This window comes from Piliocolobus tephrosceles, chromosome 4, assembly GCF_002776525.5.
Source record: "Piliocolobus tephrosceles isolate RC106 chromosome 4, ASM277652v3, whole genome shotgun sequence".
Taxonomy (NCBI): domain Eukaryota; kingdom Metazoa; phylum Chordata; class Mammalia; order Primates; family Cercopithecidae; genus Piliocolobus; species Piliocolobus tephrosceles.
The window spans coordinates 151,381,289-151,407,183 of record NC_045437.1 but is presented as its reverse complement, the minus strand read 5'-3'; the positions used below and the strand labels follow the sequence as shown (position 1 = coordinate 151,407,183).

Genomic DNA, 25,895 nt, shown 5'->3' with positions numbered 1-25,895 from the left:
ACGTACCTATTTTCACTTCTTTGTTTTTTTATAGCACTCATTACCATCTGACCTATTACATGTTTGATTTTCTGTCTCTTGCCTCTCCTAAAGGCATTTTTGACTATTCTGTAGTATATTCCCAGTGCTATGGTGTTTGATCCAGTCATGTTTAGTAAGCATTTATTGAATGAATGAATTAACAAGGTACAATATCTGAAAGATAGAAAAGAGGCTGGGCACGGTGTCTCACACCTATAATCCCAACACTTTGGGAGGCTGAGGTGGACAGATCACTTGAGGTCAGGAGTTCAAGACTAACCTGACCAATGTGGTGAAATCCCGTCTCTACTGAAAAACTATAAAACTTAGCCAGGCATGATGTTACACGCTTGTAATCCCAGCTACTCGGGAGGCTAAGGCAGGAGAATCGCCTGAACCTGGGAGGCGGAAGTTGCAGTGAGCCAAGACCGCACCACTGCACTCTAGCCTAGGCGACAGAGGGAGATTCATCTCAAAAATAAATAAATAAAATAAAAAAGGTTTCGAGTGAAAAGTTTCCTTTGCACCCTTGCCTCCCAGCCACCTGTTTCCCTTTCTAGAAGTCTCCAGTGTTTCTCGAGATATGATAATTCATATGTATGTTTTTCCCCTTTTATACAAATGTTCTACACATTGCTTTTCTGATTTTTAGTTTATATGTCGTGCAGATCATTTCAAGTGAATATGAATAAGAAACATGTTTCTTACTCTGTTTTATGACTAATACCTGAAACGTGATGAATTGTGGGTGACTGAGCCCTCTATACAATTTGGGTTATTTGTTTCTCTTTTGGATAAGTAACTGTTTTTTGTTTTTTTTTTGTTTTTTGTTTTTGTTTTTGTTTTTTTTTTTTTGAGACGGAGTCTTGCTCTGTCGCCCGGGCTGGAGTGCAGTGACCGGATCTCAGCTCACTGCAAGCTCCGCCTCCCGGGTTTACGCCATTCTCCTGCCTCAGCCTCCGGAGTAGCTGGGACTACAGGCTCCCGCCACCTCGCCCGGCTAGTTTTTTGTATTTTTAGTAGAGATGGGGTTTCACCGTGTTAGCCAGGATGGTCTCGATCTCCTGACCTCGTGATCCACCCGTGTCGGCCTCCCAAAGTGCTGGGATTACAGGCTTGAGCCACCGCGCCTGGCCTGTATTTTTTTTGTTTTTTGAGACACAGTCTCACTCTGTTGCCCAAGCTGGAGTGCTGTGGCATGATCTCAGCTCACTGCAACCTCTGCCTCCCGGGTTCAAGCGATTCTCCTGCCTTAGCCTCCCAAGCGAGTAGCTAGGACTACAGGCATGTGCCACCACACCGGGCTAATTTTTGTATTTTTAGTAGAGACAGGGTTTCATCATGTTGGCCAGGCTGGTCTCGAACTCCTGACCTCAGGTAATCCACCCGCCTCGGCCTCCCAAAGTGCTGGGATTAACAGGCGTGAGCCACCAAGCCTGGCCTGGATAAGTAACTTTTTAAAAGCAAACAAAACAGTTACTTTGGGTAATGTTTCATGTATACTTGCTCATCATACCACCAGTTCTTTTTCTGATTCTCCCATGATGTTACATGATTATACATACTTTATAGAGATAGGGATTAGTAATACCGGAAGCATAGGATTATCCAGTTTATAAAAGCTTCCCCACCTTCAGTTCTGTGACCTTAGGTATGTCACTTTCATCTCTGGGCCTGAGCTTTCCCATCAACTGAAACAGGTGAGTGATTCTCTGTGGGATACTAGTGAGGGAAAAATGGAGAGTAGGAGACTGCTTTCAGAATGTACAGTTGCTCTTGGACGCTCTGCTACACCCTTCATTGAGGCACTCCCTGGTAGAAAACCACTGCCTTGATAAGTCACTTCAGTTACTTAATTGAAGTATTGTATCCCTTGGGCATGCTGGTTGGGAAAAATTTAGAACCCTCAAACTAAATGACCTTATTCCACTCAGTTACAGCATTTGATGATCCCTGTAGTCTACATGCATATGTGCTTTGTATACTGAATGGCTGATGCCATAGGTATTTCTTAGGTCTCAGATCTCTCGAGGCAGAAGGGATCTGTTATACTTTTCTTTCCTAAATGTTAAGGTAAAATATGAAGGATAAAAGAATTTAAGATGTTGACTTATTATCCCCTTCCAGTTATAAAAGACATTTTAATAACTTTTGTAGAATTTAATCAGATAGGTCAGAACTCCTTTGTGAATACAATTGTGAGACAGTTTTTTGAATGCCATTACCTGATGGATTTGTGTCTGATAGGGAGTGAAGAGCAAGGCCAGCCTACCCAACTTTCTTGACCACATCATTGCCTCAGTGGTAGAAAATAAGAAAACCTCAGATGCTTCAAAGCGGGCCTGCAACTTGACTGATACCCAGAAGGAAGTGAAGGAGATGGTGATGGGGTTAAATGTGCTAGATCCCCATACTTCTCACTCCTGGCTTTGTGATGGGAGGCTTCTGTGTCTCCATGACCCCAGCAACAAAAACAACTGGAAGATCTTCCGGGAGTGTTGGAAGCAAGGTCAGGTAAGCAAGAATAAGTCGTTCCAAGGGCCAACTATCTGCCTGCCTACCACAGCCACCTGGACAATTCCAGGTCTCTCTTTTTGCCAGGGAGATTTAGACATAGTTAGGTTATTGTAATAGCCTTGCAACTTCGAGTTGTTTTGAGTTTTTAAAAGCAAGGAGATGGTCAGGCACAGTGGCTCACGCCTATAAGAGAGGTGTCTAGTATGATTCCTTGGGAGGCCAAGGCAGGCACATCATCTGAGGTCAGGAGTTCAAGACCAGCTTGGCCAACATGGTGAAATCCTGTCTCTACTAAAAATACAAAAAAGAATTAGCCGGGCATGGTGTTGGGCGCCTGTAATCCCAGCTGCTTGGGAGGGTGAGGCAGGAGAATCACTTTACCTGGGAGGCAGAGGGTGTGGTGAGCCAAGATCATGCCACTACATTCTAGCCTGGGCGACAGAGCAAGATTCCACCTCAAAAATAAATAATAAATAAATAAAAGCAAGGAGATTACTAAAAACCCACTTTGCATCCTCTTGTTTCTAAGCTATATAGTTCTGTGTTCTTAAAAAGGCAGTCGAAATGTCTGTTAGGTGGTGATCTGCATTGATGACACTTTTAGAGAAGTATGATTTTAAGATGGGGCAGAGGAGGGGTTGGAGGTAGGTAGTACTTTTCTAGGTAAATGTTTTAAGGCCACACAAGTTTTTTGATAGTGTGATAACACTCCCTACTTTAAAAACTTGAGCAGGTGCTTGAGGAAGGGGAGCTCATGGCATCGTCATTTTCAGTATGAGGAAGTGTTCACAAAGTTGCACTTGTTAGCTTTTTATCCTCTCACCTCAAAACAGTGGTAGGTATTAGGGCAACAAAAGTGATTTCCCCAGGGTGAGAATCAAGCTTAACAATGGAGTAGAAGCATTTCCTTTCACTTTAGTTGACATGTGGAAATCCATGGATTATACAACTGGGAAAGAACAGTAGAGCTTCTTGGAGAAGAGGAGGCCCTCCTCAGGAAACCCTCCTATTCTGTCTCAGCCCTAAAGCCAGAAGTTTTTCCTCGATTGCTCTGATTGGGGTATTTTTGTTTCCACAGCCAGTGCTGGTTTCGGGGGTACATAAAAAGCTCAAGTCTGAGCTCTGGAAGCCAGAAGCCTTTAGCCAGGAATTTGGAGACCAGGATGTAGACTTGGTGAACTGCAGGAACTGTGCTATAATTTCCGATGTGAAAGTTCGGGATTTCTGGGATGGTTTCGAGATCATATGCAGTAAGTAGCTTTCATATCTAGTTCAGTAATAGCAGACTGGAAAATAAGCATCTATATGCCCAGCTCTGCCCTTGAATAATAAATTATATTCTGGGGCATAATAGGGACTTGAAAAAATAAATTAATTAAAAATTAAAATCAGCCAGGCGCAGTCACTCACTCCTGTAATTTCAGTCCTTTCGGAGGCTGAGGCGTGGATCACTTGGGGTCAGGAGTTCAAGACCAGCCTGGCCAACTTAGTGAAACCCCGTCTCTACTAAAAATACAAAAATTAGCCCGGCATGGTGTGTGCCTATAATCCCAGCTACTCAGGAAGCTGAGGCGGGAGAATCACTTGAACCCAGGAGGCAGAGGTTGCAATGAGCCAAGGTGGCACCACTGCACTCCACCCTGGGTGAGACAGAGTGAGACTCTGTCTCAAAAATAAATAAATAAATAAATCTAAATTATACCCACTTGGTGGAGGAACATTCTGCCCTGGTGCCAACTCTGTAGCTTACATGGCAATTGCATGACTCTCAGAGCATGCCTGGACTTAATCATGTGATTGCATGGGCTGTGCAGAGCACTTTACTCTGAGGAAAGGGGATAGAATCCCTGTAAGATGGAAAAATAAGACACACACTGAAGTAGTGAGTGAGGAAAACAAAGCCCACCTAGTCCATTATGGGGGTTTACAAGTCTGAAATAAAAGGTTAGTCTCCTAGACCGGGCACAGTGCCTTATGCCTGTAATCCCAGCACTTTGGGAAGCCAAGGCAGGCGGATCATCTGAGGTCAGGAGTTCGAGACCAGCCTGGCCAACATGGCAAAACCCCATCTCTACTAAAAATACAAAAATTAGCTGGGCGTGGTGGTGGTCGCCTGTAATCCCAGCTACTCAGGAGGCTGAGGCAGGGAGAATCGCTTGAAACCGGGAGGCAGAGGTTGCAGTGAGCCAAGATCATGCCACTACACTCCAGCCCGGGTGACAGAGCAAGACTCTGGCTCAAAAAAAAAAAGAGATTAGTCTCCTAAAACTTAGTCACTGTTGAAAATCGGACACCAGCCAAACCAGCAGATGTTTGTGGGAGTACTCTCTGTCTTCCAGAACGACTACGGTCAGAAGATGGGCAGCCAATGGTGCTCAAACTCAAGGACTGGCCTCCTGGGGAAGATTTTCGAGACATGATGCCAACCAGGTTAGTGACCTGCGGTGGTGTCATCTTCAGAAGCCATCACAGAGTAGTCACAGAAAAGTGAACTTTGTCTGTTGGCTTTCTTCCCCTATATCAAGCTAAGTCATCTTTCCTACGCTTTTATAGGTTTGAAGATCTGATGGAGAACCTTCCTCTGCCAGAATATACCAAACGAGATGGCAGGCTCAATCTGGCCTCTAGGCTACCTAGCTACTTTGTAAGGCCTGATCTGGGCCCCAAGATGTACAACGCCTATGGTATGAGGGAGAGGTTAAAATTGCTCTTTTGGGGGACTGTCGTTCTTATTTCAACTATAGAGGGAGATCTGTGGTCAATGTCAGGTATAGAGATGATTGCAGGCAAGTACTAGAGAAGTGAATAGTATCCAAGATAGTCTTGAATATGTTTGCTTTTGTCATACTGGTTTTCGTAACATCCATGTGTGCCCAAACCATAAGCTTACATGTCTCCAGTAGTGAGGAAGTTTCATGTCAAAAACTGTACCTAAGGAGCCATATTCTCGAGTCTAAGAGACTTGACAAAATAATAATGAAGAGGTCTGGGTGCTATGCTACCCAGCCAGTGCTTTGTGAAGGCCAGTGATGACCTAAATCACAGTGAAAGCTCAGCTTTATCTGAATACACCTAATGCCCGTATCTGTTTTGTTTTTCATGGAGAGATCGTTTTTTGGAGGTAGATTTGTTCTGTGGCCAGCGTCAATGAGAAATCAGTCTTAAAACAGTATAAAAAAAATGAAAGTGATTTCTTCATAAACAAATAGACTTCACTCTCCTAATTTTACTCATTTAAGAACACCCTTGAGCATATTTTCAGATGTAGCGTTGATGTGGATTCTTCCGAATATTGGCCCTTCACCTTGCATATTTTTCTTTCTCCTTCAGGGTTGATAACAGCAGAAGATAGAAGAGTTGGTACAACAAATCTTCATTTAGATGTGTCTGATGCTGTTAATGTGATGGTGTATGTTGGGATTCCCATCGGGGAGGGTGCTCATGATGAAGGTATGCTTTCTAGAATCTGCTGCTTCAGGATGGTGAGGCTTTGTCTTGGGAATACAGTTGGGTGTTTTCATCCTTAGGGCCAGTGGCTTTTCCTTTTTCTTTCTTTCTTTTTTTTTTTTTTGGAGGCAGAGTCTCGCCTCGCTCTGTCCCCCAGGCTAGAGTGCAGTGGCACAATCTTGGCTCACTGCAACCTCCGCTGCCTCCCGAGTTCAAGCAATTCTCCTGCATCAGCCTCCTGGGATTACAGGCGCCTGCCACCACGCCCGGCTAATTTTTGTATTTTTAGTATAGATGAGTTTCGCCATGTTGGCCAGGCTGGTCTCAAACTCCTGACCTCAGGTTATCTGCCGCCTAAAGTGCTGGGATTACAGGCATCAGCCGCTGCACCCAGCTTCTTTTTTCTTTTCTTATTCCCCTAGTGGCTTTTTCTTGTTTCTTCCAGGCCTAAAGGGAAGTGGCCCAGTGGATGTTGCTAGGTAAAGGGGGAAGTTCTAGTAGAGAAGAATACCACTTTGCGTATCTTTGACTAGAGTCTCTTTCTAGAAATGCTACCCTTTTCTACTTTGTAGCCTCACAAAGAGAAATGAAGGTCAGCTGTGGAGTGACAGATGATAAAGCCAGGACCTTCATAAAAATGAAGCATAAAAGTGATATTTTGCTGTATTTATACTTCCTGCCATCTTAGTGTTAAAATTAATACCTGTTCATTATGGAAATTTTGGAAAAAGGAATACTTTTTTAAAAGAAAATAAGTAACTCAATATCTCAAGGTTCAGGGATAATTTGTTTTGTTTTTTTGTTTTTTTGTCTTTTTTTGAAATAGAGTCTCACTATGTTGCTCAGACTGGCTTCAAACTCCTGGGCTCCAGCATTCCTCCCACCTCAGCCTCCCAAGTAACTGGGCCTACAGGCAAGGCCACTGTGCCTGGCTTTACATTTGCTTTTTTTTTCTTTTCTTTTCTTTTTTCTGCAACCTCCACCTCCTGGGTTCAAGCAATTCTCAGGCCTCAGCCTCCCAAGTAGCTGGGATTACAGGCATGTGCCACCACACTTGGCTAATTTTTGTATTTTTAGTTTCACCGTGTTGGCCGGGCTGGGCTCGAACTCCCAACCTCAGGTGATCCGCCCGCCTCAGCTTCTCAAAATGCTGGCCCAGCATTTTGAGACATTATAGACATGAGCCACCATGCCCAGCCTACATTTGCCTTGGATTCTGCACACCTGTAACATTCATGATGGTGTTTTTTAGGTCATTATAATAGACAAGCATTAGAAGCCAACCCTCTTCACTTGCCAGTGATGCTTTATGCTTTGTGGACTTAAATTCAGAATCCTTGTGTTTGAAGGGGTCTTGAGAACATATATAGACTCCATATACTTGTAGCGGAAAATAACCTGCAAGTTAAACATAAGATATGGCTACACAGTTTAAGCAAAAAGTATGTGTTAAGGAGAAATTATACCTCCAGAAATGCTGAATCTCTAGTAAGTAAGGAAGGTTTAATGTTATTCTGTGTGTAGGGAACTTAGACCGGTATGAATTTTGATTCTTTGATTCTGCCTTACATTATTCCAGAGATGGAGAAGAGTAAAAACTCAGTTTGTTTGAATTGGATGTTTCGTTTCACTCAGTGGTACTGAAATGGCTGACTACATTGAAAGTGTCATTTTGCCCTTTTCAGAGGTACTCAAGACAATTGACGAGGGAGATGCTGATGAGGTGACAAAGCAGAGGATTCATGATGGAAAAGAGAAGCCAGGTGCTTTATGGCACATATACGCAGCCAAGGATGCAGAGAAGATCCGGGAGCTGCTCCGAAAGGTATGCCCCTGGGTGGGCTGTGCTTCCAGCTCACATATCAAGGGTCTGGATGCTGAGACACCCTATCTAGGGTTTCTCGTGTAGAGTCCCTTGGCATTAAAGACCTGTTGGCCATGGTATCTCTGGTGGCAAAGCCCAAAGGCTTGAATCCACACCTAGAGGATGTTGACTAGAATAGTTTTGCCATCCCCACCCCATCTTAGGACATTGCTACAGCAAGTTGGATTTACACTGTCAATAATGTTTAATTTTCCCATCTTTGGATTTGATTGTGGCTTCAGGTTGGAGAAGAACAGGGCCAAGAGAACCCCCCTGATCATGACCCAATTCATGACCAAAGTTGGTACCTGGACCAGACCCTCCGTAAGCGACTTTATGAGGAGTATGGTGTGCAAGGCTGGGCTATCGTGCAGTTCCTAGGTGATGCTGTTTTCATACCTGCTGGAGCCCCACACCAGGTGGGTTCCTGCTTGGGGGTTGGGCTGGACAGTTCCATGGGCTTCTTATTTCTGTCTTTCTTGCTAATCTACCAAGAGATTTAAGTAGCTAGATCAGACTGATTTCTCTTATGCTGCAACTTATTTTATGCTTTTATTTTCTTCCTTGTAACGTAAAGGTTCATTTAAAAATTTTCAAACAGGGCTGGGCACAGTGGCTCACGCCCGTAATCCCAGCACTTTGGAGGCTGAGGCAGGCAGATCACCTGAGGTCGGGAGTTCAAGACCAGCCCGACCAACATGGTGAACTCCCATCTATACTAAAAATACAAAATTAGCCAGGCGTGGTGGCACATGCCTATAATCCAGCTACTCAGGAGGCTGAGGTGGGAGAATCGCTTGAACCCGGGAGGTGGAGGTTGCAGTGAGCCAAGATCGCGCCATTGCACTCCAGCCTGGGCAACAAGAGCGAGCCTCAGTCTCAAAAAAAAAAAAAATTTAAAACAATGCGAAGTAAGAAAAACTGACAAGTCCTAGCTCAGCTACTTGTAGCATGCTCTTATCAATCCCCTTATCCTACCTTCCCAATCTAGTTGCTTTCCTCAGAGGTAGCCTACTGTTAACAGTTGGTGTATATTTTTCCAGAGCATTTTCTGTGCAAATACTAATATTTTTATGTATTCCCCCCCCCCCTTTTTTTCTGTGGTAGAGGCTGGGTTTCACCATGTTGTCTAGGCTGGTCTTGAACTCCTGAGCTCAAGCAATCAACCTGCCTCGGCCTCCCAAAGTGCTGGGATTACAGGCATGAGCCACTGCACCTGGCCATTGTTTTTATTTATACATTTGCACTTACAGCTTTTCTGTGTTGTTATAAAAATAGAAATATTATACATATTTCTTAAGGTTTTTTTAACTATATCATGGACGTTTTCCATATATTATTAAATCTCTAATGTCTGATATTTACCCTCTGCACTTTGCCCCTCGCAGGTTCACAATCTATACAGTTGCATAAAAGTAGCAGAAGACTTTGTATCTCCAGAACATGTAAAGCACTGTTTCCGCCTGACTCAGGAATTCAGGCATCTCTCTAACACTCATACAAATCATGAGGATAAACTGCAGGTAAATAACTCCTCCTCCTACCCCACTCTGTCTTCTCATTGCATACTCATATACATTACACAGAAAGCACATTCTCCTTTCTGAGGGTATTATCCAAAGGTCTAATTGTGGAGGAGAAGTGATGCAGGGAAGAAGTTTGTGGATATGGAGTCATTTTAGGATGCATTTAATTGTTTTTTAAAGTTTTTCTTCTTTTTTACAAAAATTAGCTGGGCATGATGGGGCATGCCTGTAGTCCCAGCTACTCAGGAAACTGAGGCAGGAGAATTGTTTGAACTGGGAGGCGGAGGTTGCAGTGAGCCGAAATCATGCCACTGCACTCCAACCTGGGTGACAGCAAAACAAAAAAAAAAAGTTTTTCTTCTTTTTAATAGAATGGGGTCTATGTTGCGCAGGCTGGTCTTAAACTACTGGGCTCAAGATATCCTCTCACCTCAGCCTCACAAAATACTGGGAATGGAGGTGTGAGCCACTGCTTAACCTAATCATTTCTGTTGTGACAGTCCTCATTTCTCTCCCCTTCAGAGTTATAGTATTACTAGTGTTAGTAACTAACTAGACAGACCTCCCCAAAAGGTGGGAAAAGCACTATGGCAGTGTGTTCTAAGCATGTTTTTGAGAATAAATACTGCGCCAAAGCTGCTTCTCATAGCAGATTTCTATGCAGACTCAATTTCTTTTTTTTTTTTTTTTTTTGAGACGGAGTCTTGCTCTGTCGCCCAGGCTGGAGTGCAGTGGCTGGATCTCAGCTCACTGCAACCTCCGCCTCCCAGGTTCACGCCATTCTCCTGCCTCAGCCTCCCGAGTAGCTGGGACCACAGGCGCCGGCCACCTCGCCCGGCTAATTTTTTTTTGTATTTTTAGTAGAGACGGGGTTTCACCGTGTTAGCCAAGATGGTCTCAATCTCCTGACCTCGTGATCCGCCCGTCTCGGCCTCCCAAAGTGCTGGGATTATAGGCTTGAGCCACCGCGCCCGGCCGCAAACTCAATTTCTTAGAGCTCTGCTAGGGATTACAGTTCATGTCCCTAAGAACTGTATCCCCTTGTAGAGCAGAGCTGAACAATCAGATTAGGTTTCCTCTGCTCTTGAAATGGATTGGAATTTTAAGGCAGAATTTCATCATTAATACACTTAGGTAGTTTAATTGCATAAAAAGAACAAAGAGAGCCGGGCACAGTGGCTCATGCCTGTAATACCAGCACTTTGGGAGGCCAAGGTGGGTGGATCACGAGGTCAGGAGATCGAGACCATCCCGGCTAATATGTTGATACCCCATCTCTACTAAAAACACAAAAAATTAGCCGGGCGTGGTGGCACGTGCCTGTAGTCCCAGCTACTCGGGAGGCTGAGACAGGAGAATCGCTAGAACCTGGGAGGCAGAGGTTGCAGTGAGCTGAGATCGCACCTCTGCACTCCAGCCTGGGTGACAGAGCGAGACACCGTCTCAAAAAAAACCAAAAAAACAAAAAAGACAGAATAAGGAAGCAGAATTCTCTAGGCTTTCACTGTGGCATGCCTGTGGCTCAAGTGTATTTTCTTTGGTTGTTGATAGATCAGATTGAAGAGGTTTTTCTTTCTCTTTTTTTTTTTTTTTTTTTTTGAGACAGTCTTGCTCTGTTGCCCAGGCTGGAGTGCAGTGGCATGATCTCGGCTCACTGCAACCTTCACCTCCCAGGTTCACGCCATTGTCCTGCCTCAGCCTCCCAAGTAGCTGGGACTACAGGCGTCTGCCACCACACCTGGCTATTTTTTTGTATTTTTAGTAGAGATGGGGTTTCACCATGTTAGCCAGGATGGTCTCCATCTCCTGACCTTGTGATCTGCCTGCCTTGGCCTCCCAAAGTACTGGGATTACAGGCGTGAGCCACCGCACCCGGCCAGAAGAGGTTTTTCTTAATTGCTGGTAGATTCAATTACCTTCAACTCTGAGTCTGATGTGTTTTTCCTTTCCTTTCCTTTCTTTTCTTTTCTTTTTTCTTTTCTTTTCTTTTCTTTTCTTTTCTTTTCTTTTTTCTTTCCTTTCCTTTCCTTTCTTTTCCTTTTCCTATTCCTATTCCTTTTCCTTTTCCCTTTTCCCTTTCCTTTCCTTTCCTTTCCTTTCTTGAGACAGAGTCTTGCCTTGTTGCCCAGGCTGCAGTGCAGTGGCACGATCTCGGCTCACTGCAAGCTCCACCTTCTGGGTTCACGCCATTCTCCTGCCTCAGCCTCCCATGTAGCTGAGACTATAGATGCCCGCCACCACGCCGGGCTAATTTTTTGTAGTTTTAGTAGAAACGGGGTTTCACCTTGTTACCCAGATGGTCTCGATCTCCTGACCTCGTGATCCGCCCATCTCGGCCTCCCAAAGTGCTGGAATTATAGGCGTGAGCCACCACGCCCAACTTCTTTCTTTTTTTTTTCTTTTTTTTTTTTTTTTTTACAGAGTCTCATCTGTCACCCACGCTGGAGTGCAGCGGCATGATATCGGCTCACTGCAACCTCCGCCGTCTGGGTTCAAGCAGTTCTCCTGCCTCAGCCTCTCAGGTAGCTGGGATTACAGGCACCTGCCACTGTGCCCGGCTCATTTTTGTAGTTTTTTAATAGAGACGGGGTTTCAACATCTTGTCCAGGCTGGTCTTGAACTCCTGACCTCATGATCCACCTGCCTTGACCTCCCACAGTGCTGGGATTACAGATGTGAGCCACCCCAGCTAGCGGTTTTTTTTTTTTTTTTTTTTTTTTTTTTTTTTGAGACAGGGTCTTACTCTGTCGCCAAAGCTAAAATGCAATGGTTCAAGTGCATTTTAGTACACTTCATCTCCTGGGTTCAAGTGATTCTCCTGCCTCAGCCTCCCATGTAGCTGGGATTACAGGCATGCGCCACCACACCCAGATAAGTTTTGTATTTTTTGGTAGAGATGCGGTTTCACCATTTTGGCTAGGCTGGTCTTGAACTCCTGACTTCAGGTGATCTGCCCGCCTCTGCCTCCCAAAGCGCTGGAATTATAGGAGTGAGCCACTGCACCCAGCTAACCATAAAGTTTTAATACAAAGTATAATCAACATTGGTTTTTGTTTGTTTGTTTATCAAGATAGAGTCCAGCTCTGTTGCCCAGGCTGCAGTGCAGTGGCGTGATCTTGCCTCACTGCAACCTCTGCCTCCCGAGTTCAAGTGATTCTCCTGCCTCAGCCTCCTGAGTATCTGGGGATTACAGGCACACGTCACCACACCAAGCTAATTTTTGTATTTTTAGTAGAAACGGGGTTTTGCCATGTTGGCCAGGCTGGTCTTGAACTCCCAACCTCAGGTGATCCACTTGCCTCAGCTTCCCAAAATGCTGAGATTATAGGTGTGAGTCACCGTGCCCGTCCAACATTGGTGTTTAGATAGAATGAGAATATAAAGGTAACATGTCACCTTACCCATAACACCTTTCCTTGAGCTCGGGATGTTGGGTGTGTGTCTGCAGTCACAGCCACTCAGGAGACTGAAGTGGGAGGATCACTTGAGCCCAGGAGTTTTGAAGCTATCGTGACCTGTGATCGCCCCACTACACTCCAGCCTGGGCAACAGACTCTGTCTCTTTATTTAAAAACAAAAAACAGGCTAGGCGCAGTGGCTCATGCCTGTAATCCCAACACTTTGGGAGGCCGAGGCGGGCAGATCACAAGGTCAGGAGTTCAAGACCAGCCTGGCCAATGTGGTGAAACCCCCCATCTCTACTAAAAACACAAAAATTAGCCAGGCATGGTGGCGGGTGCCTGTAGTCCCAGCTACTCAGGAGGCTGAGACAGGAGAATCACTTGAACCCAGGAGGCAGAGGTTGCAGTGAGCTGAGATGGTGCCACTGCGCTCCAGCCTGGGCAACAGTGTGAGATTCCATCTCAAAAAAAAAAAAAAAAAAGACCTCTCCTGACTACCCTGTTTAGAATAACAACTCCTGCTACTCCCAGTCCCACTTTCACTGCTTTATTTCTTCTCTAGTGTGTGTGTATATATATATATATATTATTATTATTATTATTATTTTAATCTGTTACTTAACCCTACTAGAATGTAAGCTATTTAAGCTCTGTGAAGGCAAGAATTTTACTGTTTTACTCACTGCTTTTCCTTAGCACAATGTCTGACACATAGTAGGTATTCATAAATCTTTGTTGAAGCAATGCAAAAAAATTAATGGAGAATAGCATAAGAGGGACTTGGATGCCCATGAGCCAGCTTAAGAAAGTACAGCACACATACATATACAGCAGCTACATGGTTGAAGCCCCCATGTCCCCTTCCCCTTTGCATTTCCCCACTTTTCTTCTGCAGAAATAACCTCAACTCTCTTGTCAGCCCTTTAAAAGAAAACTGTCTTTATTATCTTCACTTTAATATGCCTGTTTACTTTTTTCAATAACTTTTATTGTGTGTTCCAATTTCACAGGTAATATATCCAAATCAGAAAACATGTAAGCACAAAGGGAAAAAATAGGCCATAATCCTCCTTTCCACTCTTGTTTTAATGCATCCTTATTAGCTGTAGAACCTTAAGGAAGCCTCTTAACTATGTAAGGAAGCAAATTTCGCCAGGTGTTCACTGTGGCCTTAGTTTCCTCAGTTTCTCCTTCGTAAATTGGTCGTGATAATAATAGAACCTACCTCATAGGATTCTGGCAAGGATTAAGCGAAAGTCCTCATAAAGAGCTCAGCAACAGCGCCTGCCCAGGACATAGTAAGCACTTAAATGATGGTGATCAAATAGCCTTTCAGTATTCTTTTTTGAGTACAGACCTTATGCCCTATGTGATTTGTAAATGACTGTGGGGATTGATACAGGAATGCACAGTCCTTGTTGGGAGTTTCCCCACTAAACCAGTAGGCTTACAGTCAAGGTAGAACATACATTTGCATGGGGCTGCCGTGAACTGACTTTGCTGTTTACCCTTTCTAGGTGAAGAACATCATTTACCATGCAGTGAAAGATGCGGTTGGCACTCTCAAGGCTCATGAATCCAAACTGGCAAGGTCCTAGGCATGGAGAAACTCCAAGCTCCCCTGCGAAGCAGGTCTTTCACTCACAACACTTACAGGGAACGGCAGGGCTCTTTGCTGGAGCAGAGGCCCTTCACCCGGAGCCAGTGTGGTCAGTATTCCAAACTCTCCAGCCACTCTATTCTACGCTGCCTCAACACCGAATGTTGACACAGGAAAGTCGTACTGTTCACACACACAGTTTGAGACTCCAAGCCAAGAGTGCCACATCCTATCCTGTGGCCTTTTGGAAATCGAATTGCCTGAACATGGTGGGGCTTTCCTGCACATTCTCCTGATTTGAGATTCATGGGCACACCTTTCTTTTCTTTTCCTCTTGTGCCTAGTTAAATGGAAATGTGTTTGGAGGTAGGGGAAATCACATAACTGGTACAAGTATGGGGTGATTGCTTAAACATGCCTGGTGGAAGTCTGATAGCATCTCTGCACGTGACCTCTGACAAAGCCCATCCCAGGAGACGGGGTGAAGCCATTCCCCACGCTCTCCTGTGAACACCGGAGTCTGGCAAGACCCAGGGAGAACCCACTGCTTTTCCCAGGAGGCTCCAGGATTAGGAAATGTGTGTATTTAGTGAAAAATAGGTTTGTAGTGAAATAGTTACTATTTCATGAAAGTAGATATTTTTAGAATTTTTGAAATACCACAGTTGTTTTCCTGGATTATGAGGAAAGGCACATTACATTTAGTCTTCCTTTCGATATAAAACTCTTTGAAGAAATATGATTTTTAGAAATCAGCTACCCATTATAGCACAAAATCAGCCAAAGCAGAATTTTTTAAAATTGGCTTTTTTAGGATTCTTTTAGTTTCTCCCCCTCCCATCTTAGTCTTACCTTGAGGGAACAGTCCTGTGAGAAGGAACTGTGTCACGTCTGAGCTGTGGTGTGTTCCTCTGTGTGTACAACACTGGTGACTACAGGAACCATTCTCACCTATTACCAGTGTTCCCTGGGGACTCCTCTTAACGTTTCCAAATGGGAAGGACAGTTGATTTCCAACATGAGGTTTTTTGTTTTTTATCCAGAAATATTTTCAGCAAAACCTTCCAACTGAGTGGAGTCTGATTAAGGATTTATTTGAAAATGGTGGAATTCATTGGCCCATAGGTACATTGGAAAATGTATCTCTCTCCAGCTGTACTGTAGTGCCCTGCAGGCTGTTTATATGTTCACAGTTACTTTTTTTTAAAAATAAAAGTCATTTAATGTAGAATACTTTTAATTTCACTTTCTGTATTTTAATTTTGTTGAAGGGCTGATTGGGATTTCCATGTTCTTATTAAAAATCTAACAAATCTGTTTGGAGTGGACTAAATTATTTGCATACCAACCCTTCTAAAATCAGCATCAGATTGGGAGTTGGATTGGGGGTGGGGGATTCGTTTTCAGGTCTTCATGACTGCTACACCCAGATATTTTTCTTTGCTTGTTGAGGCTGTGCCATGTTGGGAGAAGGGAACTTGCTAGGGTGAGGTTAGTATGGTTTGGAGAATTGGGGGTAAGGGGTAGGGGCCACATGCGTTAGAGGGTAGGAAGAGAGATGTTTCCCCATACTTCATGCTCTGTGAATGGAGTGGGAAAGGTGGGGTCCTCCCTTCCTGTGGCAGAGTCTGGGGGGAAGGGCCATTGTGTGTGGTCTCAGCAAAGTTGGACAGTCTGTGGTGGGATTCTTAAGCAGGCGGCCTGGCTGCCCACATGTGATGTGTGGCCATAGATCCACCTTAGAGATGGTGGGAGACTCGTGGGATTTATTAAGCAGTAATTAAAGTATTTCATTGTGAGGTGAGAACAGACTGCATTCCAATTAGAAGAGGCTTTCTGGAGAGGAAGTTGTAAAGAATAGCAAGAGGGGTTATCAGAGGCTGCTTCTCTGGAACCTTTTGGGAAACATCTTCCAAAGTGTTTGAACCTGGAAATATAATTTATCAGGTTAGAAATAGACCATTGTGTGGTTCAAGGATACTGAGCTTGAATAAGACCATGACTCTTTGAAATACACAGTTCTGAATGTGTCCTTTCAGCCCGGATGGGCACAGGTTGATGCTGTGGTCACCCGAAGGATTACACCTCAACATAAAGGGTAGAGGAATGCTGAAGCTTTAAAATGGGACAGGAAAGGAGAGCAATAGGGCTGGGGGGTTGGTGGATGGTGGGAAGTTGGTTGCTTTGCTGAAGGTCAGGAGGCAGGCTAGCCTACATTCTGGATATAAATGTCTTTAGAATCAGGACATTCACTGCCACTAGTGCTTGCTGATGGGGGTGGAACTGGAGCCCCAGACCCCTCTCCCAGCCCCTCTGTTTGAAAAGAAGGTTGACCCTTTTTGTTGTCAGTAACCACATTGAGAGCATAAAGCTCTGTTCCCCTGCAAAGCTAAGGAGCTGACAACATGAAAAAGCAGACCAGCAGCCCAGTGACTCACACCTGTGATCCCAGCACTTTGGGAGGCTGAGGCGGGTGGATCGCTTGAGCTCAGGAGTTTGAGACCAGCCTGGGCAATATTGCAAAACCGTGTCTTGACAAAACAAACAAACAAATAAACCGGTTGTGGCTTGGACCTGTAGTCCCAGCTACTCGGGAGGCTGAGGTGGGAGGATCACTCAAACCCAGGAGGTGTGCTGAGGTTGTGCCACTGCACTCCAGGGTGAGCGACAGAGTGAGACCCTGTCTCAAAAAAAAAAAAAAAAAAAACGGATCTGGCCAGGGGAGATCCTCTTTCAACGGGGGTGAGAAGGAGTGGGGTGAACAGGTGCGGCTGTACCTGTGACTCGGGAGCTCAGGTGGATGTCTCCAGGGCCTGTGATGAGGAGGAGAGTTTGCTAGTCAGCAGTAGGGGATGTAATCTGTTTAAAGTAGGCTTCCTGGGGTTATCTTAGCAGCATGACTTGGTGGCTTTGTGACTCTCAACAGATTATTGAACCTTAAGCTTCTCATTCCCTTATCTTCAAAATGAGGGCATTTATAGCTCCTGCCTTATAGGGTGGTCAAGAGAATTCGCTGGCAACGCAGTGAAGCTCTTAGCACAGGGGCTGGCACACAGTAAGCGCTTGATGTGGGCAGGGCAGGAGGTGGGCAGGGGTCGATTTCAAGATGTAACCATGGAGAACTCCACGACAACAGCCTAGGGCTTGAAACCCAAGAAAGATGAACAAGCGATTCAAGGAAGGCAGGGCACTGAGGGTCGGAGGCGCATGCCCGGCCACAGCAGGTGCCGGGGGCGCGCCGCCGCCGCGGCCTCCCGGCCTCCCCTTTAAGAGCCGCCGCCGCCGCCCACGGCCCGCCGCTGCGGCAGGGACCTCCCCTTTAACGGCGGCGCTGGGCGCTCCGCTGCCCCCGCGGCGGCTGCTGCAGCGGCTGCTGCTGCTACTGCGGCTCCTGCTGCCGCCGCCGCCGCCGCCGCTTGGCCTCAGGCAGCTGCATCCTCGGCCGGGCCGGGTCCCCGCCCCGCGCCGCGCCCGGCCCCGCCATGGTGTCCTGGATCATCTCTCGCCTGGTGGTGTGAGTGCGGCGGCGAGGGGGGTGATGCGGGCTGTGATGGAGGGCGGGGTTGTTAAAGCCCGGGTGGACTTCTCCGAAGCTTGGTGCAGCAGAGTCACCTAAAGGCGCTGCGTCCTTATTTGGGGTCCCCAGAGACATGGAGATGTGGCACCCAGGACTGGAGGGGGGAATATTAGGGGAGCGTGGCAGGCCTGGCTTCCCAGGGACCTCACCCACATTCTTTATTAATAACCTCTTTTATTTCTACCGTCCTTGCTCCTGCGCCCATCCTAGGGGCTGAGCAGCACGGCTTGATTTAAAAGGGAAGGCAGGCGCGTCCCCTCCCCCACCTAGCAGGTCTGGGCTGGAGGAGGTCCTCAGACCCGGGCCCTGTCCCTCTGGGGGAGGGAACAGGGTGATGGAAGAGAGTGGAGCAAGGCAGGCCCTCATCATCATTCCACAGCTCAGAGCCACCACCAGGCCCCTTGGCCTCTCCCTTCCACTCACTGTCAGGAGACGGGGGTCGAGAGCACATGCCCTTAGGCCCCCTAGGGAGGAAGTTTGGGAAGCAGAAATGCTCGGAGGACAAAGTGTGAGAGGTAACTGGGAGAGGGGATGTATGTATGTATGTGCTCAGCCTGGGATTGTGGACGCCGCTGGGAGAGGACGCTCGGTGGCCTTCATTCCAGGCTGCCAGCCACACCGTGGAGCCGTGTCTCTGGCACCTCCTGGGGCCCCAGGAGGGAACTCACACCATTCTCCACGACCCCAGCCTTTGTCCTTGAGGATTCTGCCCCGCACTCCATTTGCACCAGGCAGTTTGGAAGTATCCCGCCTGTTCATGCGGAAACAGGAGGCACCCACACATTGTCAAGGGGCTGAGCCTGACAGGAGCTCCTCGTGGGCCTCGGAGTTATCCCCTGCCCTAATGAGGACACTGCCCCTCGGCCTCCACCGTTGTGGACTGACACCGGCAGCCCCACCCTGCTCCCTTCTTCCCATTTGGTGCAGCCAGGCTGGCTAAGTGCTTCTGTCCTGGTTTCCTCTAGACTCCTTCTCTTCCCCCACCCACCACAGGGGGAATGGAGGGATCTCACGCCTCCATGTGGCCTTCAGGGTGACTGCTTCTCTCTTGCCTGGGCAAGCCCCAAAGGGCATCGGTCCTCTTCTTTCCCAGCCTGTGTCTTGTCTGCACTCTGTAGTTGGATCACCAGTGGGGGCCCTCCCCTGAGCCCCATCCCTGTGGTGTTTACATGGGGGAATAAGCCTCTTTGCCTGTCTCAGGGCCTCCTGCCCCTGTGCCCTTTGTTCCCTAGGGCCCCAGGGCCACAGTGGTACCTCCGCCTGCCAGGTAAGGGTGCCCTGTTAGGTGGTGTCAGGTTCCCTTGCAGAGCCTGGCTCTGAGACAGGGAAGCAGAGGGTAAGGGCAGATGGGTGTGAATGGGCATGAGGTCAAGAAGGAAGATACCCTGTGGCAGTGACCTGACTCCCAGTCCCCATGACATGTTTGTGCATAACCAAGGATCATGGCGCAAGGGACCACATTGGACCCTCTGGCCTCCGGGCCTTTCCCTGCCTCCGGGGCTGGAGAAAAACTGAACAGTGGAGCCGGGAAGGGCATCACCCTAGCTAGCTGGGCATGTTCCACGCTGCTTTGACCTTAACCCCTGACCTGAGTTCATCAGTCCAGCAGGGAGTTCTGTCCCTCTTCCCATTATTTACCCAGGGTCTGATGCAGAGCTGGGAGGGAGAGGCCACTGCCCTTGGCTGAGGGGCTCAGTAACCATGCCTGCCTCCCTAGGCTCATCTTTGGCACCTTGTACCCAGCCTATTCTTCCTACAAGGCCGTGAAGACAAAAAACGTGAAGGAATATGTGAGTGGATGACCCTTCACCCCCACCCAACCCACATGGCAGAGAGAGGGGAGGACACTGGGTCCTGTTACAGATGGGGGTGACTTTGCACCAATGCTGTCAGCCACTAACAAGACCCACCAGCAACGGAGGGCCCTGGGTGTCCCGCACAGTGCCTCCAGCATGGCTGGCAGGCAGAAGTGGGGTCCTGGGTGTTCTAACCAGTCCAGGCATGTTCAACAGGCAGAGTTGGGGTCCTAGGTGTCCCTGCCCCTCAGCCCCATGCCCCAGTGAGCGCTTTCCTCTGTTCCTCAGGTGAAATGGATGATGTACTGGATCGTCTTTGCCTTCTTCACCACGGCCGAGACGCTCACGGATATAGTGCTCTCCTGGTGAGATCCAGCATCCCCTCCTGCATCTCAGGACCCAGGGCCTCTGCCTGTCTCTACCCAGCCAGCCAAACAAAAGATTGGGCCTGGGAGTGAAGCTCCTCCCACTCCTGATAATTTCTTGGGGTCCTGGATATCTCCCCTCTCACGCCTAACTTGACCTGTAGAAGAACAGACATAGTAGTGCCAGGCAAGGGGGCTCACGCTTGTAATCTCAGCACTTTGGGGTACCAAGGCTGGTGGATCACCTGAGGCCAGGAGTTTGAGATAAACCTGGGCAACACAGTGAGACCTCATCTCTACTAAAAATTTTTTTTAATTAACCAGGTATGGTGGCATGTGCCTGTAGACCCAGCTACTTAGGAAGCTGAGACAGAAGGATCGCTTGAGCCCAGGAGTTGGGGGCTGCTGTGAGCTATGATCGTGCCACTGCACTCCAGCCTGAGTGACAGAGCAAGACCTTGTCTCTTAAAAAAGAAAAACGAGCTGGGTGCGGTAGCTCACACCTGTAATCCCAGCACTTTGGGAGGCCCAGGTGGGTGGATCATTTGAGGTCAGGAGTTTGAGACCAGCCTGGCCAACATGGTAAAACCCTGTCTCCACTAAAAATACAAAAAAAATTAGCTGGGTGTCGTGGTGCCCCTGTAATCCCAGCTACTAGGGTTAGGGAGGCTGAGGCAGGAGAACTGCTTGAACCCAGGAGGTGGAGGTTGCAGTGAGCCAAGATCATGCCGTTGCAAGCCTGGGCAACAGAATGAGACTCCGTCTCAGAAAAAAAAAAAAAAAAAGGAGTAAGAACAAACATAACCCCCACGTTTCTTTCTGGTGGCAACCAGAGCACCTCAGTGGAATTCAGGAAACCTGCTTCTCCCATGCTGCCTATGACCTTAGGCAGGTCACAGCTCTCGAGGCCTCAGTTTCTTTATTTGTAAAATAGGCATATGATTCACTCCTATAAACACTGGATACTTGCATTTCCAAGGCATTTCCCAGGTCGTACTAGACTACTAGACTACTATGAGCACTTTGAGGACAGGGAATGTGTCTTAATCATCTGTGTATTCACAGCAGGAACTCAAAAATGTTTACTGAATGATCAGATACCTCTTGGAAGAGAGAACTAATAACACAGTTCATCGGAACTCAAGAGAAGAGAATGTTACCAAGGGGGAGAGCACAAGAGATCATTACATGTATAGATAAGGCCCTTGCATTTGAGAAAAATAGTTTTAGGATAGGAAAGAGATGGAGAGATGGGTTAAAAGTTGAGGGTAAAGGCTGGGAACAGTGGCTCACGCCTGTAATCTCAGCACTTTGGGAGGCCGAGGCAGGCAGATCACGAGGTCAGGAGATCAAGACCATCCGGGCCAACATGGTGAAACCCCGTCTCTACTAAAAATACAAAAATTAGCTAGGTGTTATGGCGTGTGCTTATAATCCCAGCTACTTGGGAGGCTGAGACAGGAGAATCACTTGAACCCAGGAGACGGAGGTTGCAGTGAGCCGAGATCTCACCACTGTACTCCAGCCTGGTGACAGAACAGGACTCAGTCTCAAAAAAAAAAAAAAAAAAATTTGAGGGTAAAGGCTGGGCGTGGTGGCTTCTGCTTGTAATCCTAGCACTTTGGGAAACCAAGGAAGGAGGATCGCTTGAGCCTAAGAGTTTGAGATCAGCCTGGGCAACATAGCAAGACCCGTCTATTAAAATAAAAAAAAAAAAAAATTGGCCAGGTGCGGCGGCTCATGCCTTAATCATAGCACTTTGGGAAGCCGAGGCGGGCAGATCACCTGAGGTCAGGAGTTCGAGACCAGCCTGACCAACATGGTGAAACCCCCGTCTCTACTAAAAATACAAAATTAGCCGGGCATGGTGGCGCATGCCTGTAATCCCAGCTACCCGGGAGGCTAAGACAGGAGAATTGCTTGAACCCAGGAGACGGAGGCTGTGGTGAGCCAAGATCACGCCACTGCACTCCAGCCTAGGCAACAAAAACAAGACTATGTCTCACAAAAAAAAAAAAAAAATTGAGAGTAGAGCAAGGGTGGTGAGGTAAAAAAAAAAAAAAAAAGAAAATTGACGGTAGTGAATATAGATGCCTTTTTTTCTTTTTCTGAGGTAGAATCTCACTCTGTCATTCAGGTTGGAGTGCAGTGGTGTGATTTCGGCTCACTGCAGCCTTGACCTCCTGGGCTCAAGTGATCTTCCCACCTCAACCTCCTGAGTAGCTGGGACCACAGGCACATACCACCACACCTGGCTTCTTTTTTATTTTTTGTAGAGATGGGGTTTTGCTGTGTTGTCAAGCTGGTCTCGAACTCCTGGGCTTAGATGATCCTCCCACCTTGGTTCCCAAAGTGCTGGGAGATTACAGGCCACTGGGCCAGGCCTATACATGTGTCTTGACACAGCAAAAGAGAGAGTTTTGATGAGGGCTTTGTGAGGACATAGGTGACCTGAAGGAGTTTGTGACCAGAGGAGAAGGCGCTATGGGGACTGAAGGGCAATCCTGAAAAGTGAGGGGCGTGTCACGGCAAGGCAGGAGGTTCCCCAGCAAGCTAGAGAAGCCCCAGGCCTCTCGATGATAGGGATGGCAGGAAAGGAAGGGGTGAAGACCCAGGCGTGGGCCTGCACAGTCGAGAGCAAGGTCAAGAGTTTCCCTTGGTGGTGACCGTAGGGCAGAGGAAGGAGGGTTTTCTCTAGGAGTGAGAGGGCTGGGGCTTGGGGAGAGGACGAGGCAAGGAGAGTCGCTGCTGGGGATTCCTTCTAGAGTCACTGCTTACCTTCCTGTATGGAGCCTCAGCTGAGCCCCCCAATCGCTTTCGGATTAGAAAGGAGCAGTCCCATGAGCCTCATGGGGACCCCAGTGCACTCAGAGTGAGGGGCTATCACACGGGGCTGGTGCTGCTAGACACAGGGCACCTCCCGGCTCCCTGCCCTGTACTCCGCGCTTGCCCCTGTCCCAACAGGTTCCCCTTCTACTTTGAACTGAAGATCGCCTTTGTGATATGGCTGCTGTCCCCATACACCAAGGGCTCCAGCGTGCTCTACCGCAAGTTCGTGCACCCAACACTGTCCAACAAGGAGAAGGTTTGTCCCCACTCTCAGCTTCCCTCCCAGCCTGCCCCCAGCCAAGGCAGCCCAGAGCCTGCAGCCTCATGCAGACTGGCCCTCCCTGTGGGGCCCAGAGCCCGAAGTGACCTGACAGGGCTGCCGTGGCCTCCTGGAGCAGGCAGGGGCCTCTGTCCAGGGGTGAACAAGAGTAGGGCAGGGCCTCGACAGCAGCGCCCACCTCTCCTCTCCTCCCTTCCCCTCCAATGCCATAGGAGATCGACGAGTACATCACGCAGGCCCGAGACAAGAGCTATGAGACCATGATGAGGGTGGGGAAGAGGGGCCTGAACCTGGCCGCCAATGCCGCAGTCACAGCTGCTGCCAAGGTGAGATGGGGGCAGGCTCGGATTCCCAGGGCCCCCGCCTTGTACAAAGGGCCCTGGCCAGGCCCCTTGCGTCCACCCTGTGCTCAGGGCTGTAGAGACTCTGGGCTCATGCAGCTGGAGGTTCCAGTCCAGGCTCTACCCCTATCTGGCCAAGTCACTTTCATCGTCCAGCCATTTCTGCATCTGTCCAGAGGCGAAGTGTGGTCCTGCCCCAGCCCTCAGCTCTGTCTGTGTGGGACTGGGTGAAGACAGTGTGGGGAGGGCACCGAGCCTGGGCAGCTGCCAGCTGCCAGGCTGGTGACCGCTATCTCCACCCCGCCCCTTTCCCCGGCTCTCCCGGTGCGTGGTGGTGACCCTAGGGCCAGGGGGTGCTGTCAGAGAAGCTCCGCAGCTTCAGCATGCAGGACCTGACCCTGATTCGGGACGAGGATGCACTGCCCCTGCAGGGGCCCGACGGCCGCCTCCGACCTGGCCCTGGCAGCCTCCTGGACACCATTGAGGACTTAGGTACAGGCAGGGCCTGAGGTTGGGGAGGGGCCCCAAGGGCAAGGCCAAGGATCCCAGATGGGAAAGATTCCCCCATCTCCTTTTCTCCTTGCACCCAGGAGATGACGCTGCCCTGAGTCTAAGGTCGAGCACAAACGCGGCAGATTCCCGGACAGAGGCCTCTGAGGATGACATGGGAGACAAAGCTCCCAAGAGGGCCAAACCCATCAAAAAAGCACCCAAAGCTGAGGTGAGGGCACTGGCCAGAGCTTGGGGAAACAGGCAGGGGGTGGTGGCTCCAAGCTGAGCCCCATCTTCCTCCTTCTTTCCACAGCCACTGGCTTCCAAGACACTGAAGACCCGGCCCAAGAAGAAGACTTCTGGCGGGGGCGACTCAGCTTGAGACCCTCCACCCCCGCAGGCTGCAGAGCAAGGATGAAGCCTCAGGAAGGGCCTCGGACCCAGCCCCTGCTCCACACTGTGCCAGTAGCCTAGGTGTCTCAGGCCCCTGGGCCCCTCAGATGGCTATTTCTGGTGCCTGCCCAGTGGCCACTCTTCTGGAAGGGGCTTGGAAAAGAGGAGGGAGGCCCAGCTGTGGGGGTTGAGGGTAGAGGGTTGACCAGAGGCTGAGGACTGAGCCACCTAAGGAGGTGGGGATCCCTCGGCCTCCACCGCTGTTCCGCCGCAGCCCCGCCCTGCCTCGCCCCGCCCACCCAGTGCCTTGCTGAAGCCCATAGCCATCCGCTTCTCAGAGGTCCTATCATGTCTCCACTGCTCGCCTTGGTTTGGGAGCGGGGAGGGGGCAGTCCTAGCCCAGATGGACCAAGGACGGGCCTGAAGACACGTGGGGGAAAGGGAGCACACGGGGAGGATGTTAGGGACTCTGGGCGGGGCCTCCAGGTGCAGCTGTGGGTGGAAGACAGGGGTTGGCGTGTGCTTCAGCAACCAGGATGGCCAGGCCAGAGCTGCAGCTGGGGGCTCTTTTCCTGGTCATTGGGTGGGGCTGAGTGCCACATGTTCCCACATTAAAAAGGGGGGGTCCAGGGCTGTGTGTTTGCGTGTGTCTTTCTGGGTCTAGGGCTGGGGGGAGTTTGGGTCAAGGACTGTCCCTCCAGCAGTCACCTCCTCCCACCCTCAGCCCCACAGTCAACTGGCCATTTCCCTGCTCAACCCTCCCTCCTAGACCCTGAGCCTCAGAGGACCCAGCCCGTGAGAGAATGGGCATCTGGGAGGCCCCTCACTTGCTCCTTTGACCTTGCTCCCTTTCAGGTCCCCCATTTCCACCATGCCCTGGGCTGGACTCCCGTGCTCCTCAGGGTCCACCCCTGCTCTGGTACAGGCCCCTGCTGAGTGGGTCCCTCTCCTCTGCCCCTGGGGCCCATCCCCTATTGTCCAGGGTCCCCATCCTGTACCAAGCAGACTGGGCCCTAAGACCCCTGGCAGAACCCAGACTCTGCTCACACCTGCCCCAGCTTCTGCCACAGCTTCAGTCAGGGCCAGGAGGAACACATGAAGAAGAAAGAGAAATGCAGGAGCCGTGGGGCTCCCGGTTCCTTGGGAAGAGGGTGCCCAGTGGACCTTTGGCACTGGATGAGCCAATAAACCAAACTCTGGCACCTCATTTATTTTGGCATCTGTGCTTTGTTCTTGTCACACCAACTGATAGGTGGGAAGGACCTCAAGTGAGAAGCAGGGTCCAGCTGGGGGAGTCGGGAGGCCAGCCTGTGATCCACAGGAGCTCTGGTCCCCAGCTAAGAGATGGGCTTGAGGTGGCTCAGTCTAGGAAAATGGTTTTGGGACTCAAAACCAGAGGCCTGGGCCGGGCACGGTGGCTCACGCCTGTAATCCCAGCACTTTGGG

At 48.9% G+C, this 25,895-nt stretch overlaps 2 protein-coding genes across 4 annotated transcripts in view; both read left to right on the top strand.

Annotated features, from left to right (window-relative positions):
- KDM3B (lysine demethylase 3B) overlaps positions 1–15,693 on the top strand; it is an 85,593-nt gene extending 69,900 nt beyond the window's left edge. The window contains exons 16-24 of the mRNA XM_023195414.1: positions 2,269–2,535; positions 3,617–3,788; positions 4,878–4,968; positions 5,092–5,222; positions 5,869–5,988; positions 7,671–7,810; positions 8,092–8,268; positions 9,238–9,372; positions 14,294–15,693. Of these exons, the coding sequence (XP_023051182.1) occupies positions 2,269–2,535; positions 3,617–3,788; positions 4,878–4,968; positions 5,092–5,222; positions 5,869–5,988; positions 7,671–7,810; positions 8,092–8,268; positions 9,238–9,372; positions 14,294–14,374 (1,314 nt within the window). The 3' untranslated portion in view covers positions 14,375–15,693. The remainder of the gene's footprint in view (positions 1–2,268; positions 2,536–3,616; positions 3,789–4,877; positions 4,969–5,091; positions 5,223–5,868; positions 5,989–7,670; positions 7,811–8,091; positions 8,269–9,237; positions 9,373–14,293) is intronic.
- Positions 15,694–17,649: 1,956 nt separating this feature from the next.
- Positions 17,650–25,656, top strand: REEP2 (receptor accessory protein 2). 3 transcript variants are annotated; one of them, XM_023195392.2, is made up of 8 exons: positions 17,650–17,890; positions 19,671–19,743; positions 20,038–20,114; positions 23,079–23,199; positions 23,436–23,549; positions 23,909–24,056; positions 24,155–24,285; positions 24,370–25,656. In XM_023195392.2, exons 1-8 carry the CDS (start codon positions 17,859–17,861, stop codon positions 24,436–24,438), a joined length of 765 nt encoding a protein of 254 aa, XP_023051160.1. In that variant the 5' UTR covers positions 17,650–17,858; the 3' UTR covers positions 24,439–25,656. The 3 variants fall into 3 exon arrangements, with proteins under 3 accessions (XP_023051160.1, XP_023051167.1, XP_023051175.1); XM_023195399.2 differs by having other exon boundaries at positions 17,660–17,890; positions 23,915–24,056; XM_023195407.2 differs by having other exon boundaries at positions 17,683–17,890; positions 23,460–23,549.
- The last annotated feature ends 239 nt before the right edge of the window (positions 25,657–25,895 follow it).

Coding starts and splice junctions, on each gene's coding strand:
- REEP2 (XM_023195392.2), top strand. CDS start 17,859: ATGGTGTCCTGGATCATCTCTCGCCTGGTGGT. Junction 17,891..19,670: donor ATCATCTCTCGCCTGGTGGT/GTGAGTGCGGCG, acceptor CTGCCTCCCTAG/GCTCATCTTTGGCACCTTGT. Junction 23,200..23,435: donor CACTGTCCAACAAGGAGAAG/GTTTGTCCCCAC, acceptor CCAATGCCATAG/GAGATCGACGAGTACATCAC.